The following is a 6,441-nucleotide window of genomic DNA, read 5'->3' as shown; positions in this document are numbered from 1 at the left end:
GATACCTTCACCCTGCACTGTGGAGGTCGTTGCTGATGTCACTTCCAGATGTTTTGGGCGTTTTCTTCACAGCTCTCAACATATTTCTGTCATCAACTACTGTTGTTTTCCTTGGCCGACCTGTTGGACGTCTGTTGCTCAGTACACCAGTAGTTTCTGTCTTTTTCAGGACGTTCCAAATTGTTGTGTTGCTCTGCCCAGTGTTTGTCCAATGGCTCTGCTCGATTTTCCTTCTTTTCTCAGCTTGACAGCGGCTTGCTTTTCTCCCATAGACAGCTCTCTGCTCTTCATGTTGGTTTATCCTCTTTAACAGGAAATGCAGTCTTTATAGGTTTGAACCAAGGATGAAAACTAAGACTAGTCATGTTTGGACAATCAACCTAAAAGGCAACAGCTGGGCAACAAGAAACATCCGTCAGTCACATGTTCCAATAGTTTTGCTCACTTGTAAAATGGAGGGGTTCAAACAAAGGGTGGTTTGTCCTGAGTTGTTTAACACATCTAGATGTGAATACGAGGAAATAAAAGCTGAAATTCTGAACTCTTGTCTCATCTTCTGATCTTAAACCCAAATGTCAAAAACAAAGGAATTTGTTCCAATACTGTTGGACTGTATATCTGTGGATCAGGTGTGTCTTGAAATGAACATGCCGGGGGTTGTTGATGGCTGCAATAGGATGAATCGTCTCCCATTAATAAAGATGCTGTGGGCGTGTACACGAGGTACAGCAGCATAACGTCGACACTCCGACAGGATCAGCATAACCCTCTCTGATCAGGAAAGGAAATCGTTCGTCGATCATGTTTTTTAGTGGAGCTCCCATCTTATTTAGAGGTGCTGAAATGAAAACAGGTTAAAATGTGTTGTAATGCACATTACTGAGATTTTAACGGGTATAATACCAAAATGTTTATTAGTGCTGCGTTAAATCTTTTGCTGTGTGTGAGTCTTTTTTTTTTCCCACGTGTTGTTGACCTGAGTAGGAGGGTGTCAAAGAATGAATCATTAACGTGACATTTCAAAGGCAGGTAAGATCGTCAGTATGCAGCTGTGAATGCGTTTCTTTTACAATCAGCCCAGTTTCTCTGGAGGAGCTGCGTCCATACTGCAGCAGGTTTATTGTTATGGCTTTAGCGGGCATGTTTTTACTTTTAGTGACTTAGCTTGTTTCTTATTTCACCGTTTTAATTATACTTCATTCTACATCTTAAGTATCACTCACTTATTGATTTCGCCTCCTTCAGTTCTCTTCACACTCACTGACCTAACGACTCCGCTGCAAACAGTCTTTACCAGTTCAAGCACGACTCGCCTCGACTCGGTCCTCCGTTTTCACAATTGCCGCAACGTTATGTTCAATGCGACACGCACACAGCTGTCTTTTGATTTAAGTTAAAAAGTTTCAACATTACTCACAATGTAAAGACAGATAAGACGGAGGCGATACGAACAAAAAGTACCTGGTAGCAGGTACAAGTACAACTTCTACACAATGTAAAACCAAAAAAAGGTGAGTAGAGTGGAGGCGAGCTGGTACCGTACAGTGGAAAAGGAGCTTTACGGTCTCTCTGTCCCTGTATGCCCGCTTCGGTGACTTTCTCCATCAGTAGTAGGCTAGGCTGCGTGATGATGTTGAGGAGGCGTGTTGACGACATAGTCTATAAAAACAAATAAAACGAATAACGTCTGTCTCGAGGCGTTTGGCATTTATAAACTTCCTACTGAAGCTTAAACAGTCTGAGCTGAGTGGACTTACCTTTCCTTTATTTCTCTGCACAAGGACTGAAAAGAGAGATAACGTGGGAGTGAACGGAGGTGTGGAAGAGTGAGAAGTGAGTGTGAAGGTCACTCCTCCTCCTCCTCCTCCTCCTCCATGTTTCCTCTGCTCTGATGTGGCTGATCTCCATGACTGAAAATACTTTTACTGTGCAAAGCTGTTGCTCTTCACTGTGTTTCCTCCCAGTGATCAGGGACACTGAGCTTTACCGTCCAGTGTTCTTATGTGTCTGCGTCTCAGCTATTAACCTGGTTTATATGAAAAACCCTGACGTTTCCTTTAACTTTCCCCCCCGACTTCCAAAGACATCCAAAGGCACGGCTGTTCTTAACATACTTTTGAGTTTTTACTTTCAGTTGCATGAAGGTCCTTGTTAATTCATCGCAGCCAATGTGCCGCCTGGAGCTGTAGCGTCTGGCTAGCAGCGGCGTCTGGAGTTTGTCTGGCTGGTTTTAAAACTCTCCAGGATGTCCAGGCAAGTCTTCTAGTTTCTCTGGTGTTAGGGCGTACTCACACTAGGCCCGGGTGCCCCCCCCACCCCTCGCCACAGTTAGGCTACGTTCGGACTGCAGGCCTTAATGCTCAATTCCAATTTTTTTCCCAGATCCGATTTTTTTGTTTGTTTGACGTATCAGACTCCAGTGTGAACTGTCCGCGGCCTGAAAGTGTCCCGCATGCGAAGAAGAACAACACGACGTCACACGCAGCAATAGCTGTTGCAGGCTGCAGAAGTAAACAAGGAGCGACAGAGGTTAGCTCTGGTTGGCTCACGGGAGACTCACGTTTTTTATTGCCCTCTCACGGGTCACATTTCTGCCGAAAAGTGTTTATTTCTTTACGGTTTCTGGCGCTGTACAACGCACCTGCCCCACAACTCTCTCCCTCCATATCTCCCTCTCTCCACTGTGTCCACTCAGACAAATAGCATGCAGAGAGCTCAGAAAAGAGCTCGCTGCCCGGCGGATTTCAGGGGTAAGAAAGGGAATTTTTGAACAGATAATAACGAGGTAGAGGAGGAAGAGAGCCACATGTTTAATAATGGCTTTAGCTTTGTTCGAGTTCTGTGCTCGGGCATGGTTAGCGAGCAGATGCATACCACGCCGGAGTCCAGCTTAACCGTGCCTCTTCAAGTGGGCCTGGGCAAGGTCCAACGAACCGGACTTTGGGGGGTTGAACGTGCTCGGTCACGGTACAGATCGCCTAGTGTGAGTGCTTGCTTCTTGTTCTGCAGAACAGAACATATCTGATTGTATGGTGTGACGTTTACTTGTAGTCAAGTTAGCTATGCTAAACTGGTTAGCTTAGCTTAGCATGAAGATGGGAAACCGAACTCCTTTATGTAAAGATTTGGTTGGCTGTATGGAAACAAGTTCTCCATCTAGACAGATAAGAAACTGTATTCTAATGGAAAACTAAGGAGCAACATAATGAAACCAAAATTAAAAGTAAAACATCTAAATGTTTCTTTTATTTTCCAAATGTTTTTCTCAAAGCAGAACACAGTGATTCATAGAGGAGATATGTTGCCGACAAACAACATGACATTTAATTTAATGTTTAAATTAATTTTTGTAATTGTGTCACGTAATAAAAGTTAGTTTATCAGTCTAGTGTATAGTGAACACTGCATACTGGAGCCTGTTAACTTGTTTTGTAGTGTAATAAATTACCCTATAACATAATGATGATAATAATGTCACAGCGTCTTTCTGGCTGTAAACCAGCAGCATCTTGCTTTGATGTGTTATTATTTGTTTGTGTGTCTCCAATTTAACCACAAAACCCAAACCAAAGTTTTCCATCCATCCTCTAATGCCTTACATAAACAAGCATGTTTTTTCTCTGAATAACCTTTTTGAATTCATTCTTCACTTCAAACAGCGGGGGAAATAAATTTCCATTATTCCTTCAGCCGTCCCCGTTCAGCGGCGCTTCATTGTGCTCGCTGTAATGTGACTGTAATCTGCTGCTGTGTATGAATGGGGCTTTATCAGAGCGGGGGAAAGTGTCTTCTTACAGGTTGTGTTGCAGTGGGTATTGAGCTCATTAAATGCTCTCTAATTCACTCTGTTCTGCTGCCGTCCGCGGCTCCGTGGCACCGTTCAATTATTATTCAAATGGGGGGGAACACACTCAACGGAGGCCCGCAGAGACTTGGCACTTTTTATGACTGAGGCCGAATGCAGCTCGCAGTTTTGGTTGGGAAGCTGAAAATCAAAAATGCCTTTTGTGTTCAGTGGCTATGGCGAGGTTCACAGAGCCATGAACACTGAACGCCCCGAGAGAAGGATTTTAATCCTCACTAGCTGCTCTGTTGTTTGTTCAGCCTGACTGAACGTTAAAGGTCCCATGAAATGTCTTGAGTCACCGTTTGATGTGACGTTGCATTAAACAGGAAGCTGGTGGAAGAAGTACTCAGATTCTTTAGTGAATATAACCAATACAACTAGGGTGAGATTTTGTGAAAAAAGCAGAGGTTTTTGGTTTGTTTTTTCATTAAATTTACCACTTTGAGGGGAGGATACAATTTGTTCTCACCGGGTATTAAAATTATTCAGCAGAGGCAGGGATATACAAACTAGAAAGAGGGAAATCCCACGTATCCCCCCTGCAAATCGCATCCTGAATATAATATAAAATACTTAATTACCCATAAAGGTCCTGCTTTCAAACCCTGCATAAGTAAGAGTATTATCACTTCCAGGTAGTAAAAGTACTGGTTCTGTAGTAAAGTGTCTGCTGTGAATGATATCTGATTCTATCTGACATTAGATTATTAGTACTGTTGCATCAATGTTAGAACTGTTGTAGCTATTTGAGGTGGAGCTTGTTTTACTGCTATATACTACTGTATATAAAATAGTTAAAACTATCTGTATGTAGTTATAACTAGCTAACTGTATAAAGCAGTTATAACTAATGTTAGCTGATTGTATGTAAAGTAGAAAAACTGAGTTGAAACTAGCCGACTGTGCATAAAGGAGTTGAAACTAAAAAATAAGGACGAGAGGAGCAAGCTGCTTGCTGTAGCTGAGCTCCAATAGAAACTTTTCGATGTCGTGTAGTGATACTGTTTTGTCTCAGGACTGGAGAGTGATATTGGAAAGAACTGAATCAGTGGTATTGAACAAGCAGATATATTCCATCTGCTGTTTTCCTGTACGTATCTCACTCTTCTGTACCTTCTTCCCACAGACGACCATAAGTTCAGCGAGGCTACAGCGGTGCTGTTCACCTGGATCGACCGGGGCGAAGTCAACCGCAGGACCGCCAATCACTTCTACTCCATGATCCAGTCGGCCAACAGCCACGTTCGTCGGCTGATGGGTGAGAAAGCTCAGCATGAGGAGGAGATGGAGCGCGCCAAAGAGACGTTCAAGAACGCCCTGATGGCCATATTAACACAGTGTAAGGAGACTTTATTATTTCAAACACAAACAGTCGTACAGACAGACCACATGTGGGAAATTGTTCCTGTAACCTTGGCTGTGCAGTTATTCAGGTAAGTTTGACTCATGACGTCCATTTTTCATAATTCATCATCATTTTGAAGAGGAACCTTACAGTTACAGAAAATGTACCTAATAAATTGGTAACTGAGGGTCTATCTGAGGGGGCATCTCCTTCTCATTCCCACGGCATCACACATAGATGCTTTGTCACATCCTTCGGTATCTGGTACCAATGCACATGGCACCTTTAGCGTCATAGCTCAACGCCCCGGGGGGTAGCCCTTTAGTAGTTTAACGTTAAAAGTTTTCATATCCAGAAAAATCAGAGTAAACGGGTGGTTGGGGTCGACGGGTGAGTCAGAAACGAGACTTTCATCCAGGTGACGGGTATTTGTTTACAGTGTGAAACAAAAAGTCAACAGTGATTCTTTTTAGTGACATAATGTAGGTAGAATTACTTATGTAATTTAAGTCACATGTAAGTTACCTACCTAAGGGGCTTAACCAAGTGGTTTTGGTGCCTAAACCTAATCAAGTGGTTTTGGTGCCTAAACCTAATCAAGTGGTTTTGGTGATTTAGTAAGTAACTTGACCAAGGGGCCCTACACATACAAAAATGACGCTAAAGAGTACCCAAAGTGTTAAAAGCGATGCCAAGGGTTCTTGACAAGGCATCCATATGTGACACCCTGGGGATGAGAACGTGTTGGAAGTAAAGCTGATTTGCAGAATTTAAACAGAAATCAGTCCAATTTAAACTATCCCCAACTCCAGACTACAGAGGCTATATATAAAGGTACATGAAAAGGTCATAGGTCATCAAACATTTTTTGCCGTATGTATGATAAAAGACTGATTGAGTTGCACAGTTGGAGTTATTACAGAATGTGTTAATCCCATATGCAGAGCTCACCTTTAATACTTTTTTCATATGATCCAGAGTAATTTCCTGGATTTGACCAACGTTATGGACAAAAACAGTGTGACAGCTGGTACAGACAGCAAGGCTTTTAAGTAAAATTAATGTGCCAGTGTTGTTATCATTTGGGATTATTTTAAAAATAAATACACCCCCCGTTTTATCCCATCACCACCCCGTCACAGTCCCTCGCGCTGCCGCAGGGCGTGGTGCAGATTACGGAGGGTGCAGACCATGAAGCCATTTTAAAGCCTCGATGCAAGTCATTTACTCTGCGAGCATCTCATCCCAG

The 6,441-nt window shown here is 42.9% G+C and overlaps 1 protein-coding gene across 9 annotated transcripts in view; it reads left to right on the top strand.

Annotated features, from left to right (window-relative positions):
• The window catches only part of enox1 (ecto-NOX disulfide-thiol exchanger 1), a 155,538-nt gene that overhangs the window by 123,348 nt on the left and 25,749 nt on the right, over window positions 1–6,441 (top strand). For all 9 annotated transcript variants that reach the window (XM_046054004.1, XM_046054006.1, XM_046054005.1 and 6 more), the window contains one exon: window positions 4,974–5,186. In XM_046054004.1, coding sequence (XP_045909960.1) covers window positions 4,974–5,186 — 213 coding nt within the window. The remainder of the gene's footprint in view (window positions 1–4,973; window positions 5,187–6,441) is intronic.

The sequence above is a fragment of the Micropterus dolomieu genome, linkage group LG07 (assembly GCF_021292245.1).
Source record: "Micropterus dolomieu isolate WLL.071019.BEF.003 ecotype Adirondacks linkage group LG07, ASM2129224v1, whole genome shotgun sequence".
Taxonomy (NCBI): Eukaryota; Metazoa; Chordata; class Actinopteri; order Centrarchiformes; family Centrarchidae; genus Micropterus; species Micropterus dolomieu.
Note: the sequence above shows the minus strand (reverse complement) of the source record. Positions and strands in the feature narration are given on the sequence as shown.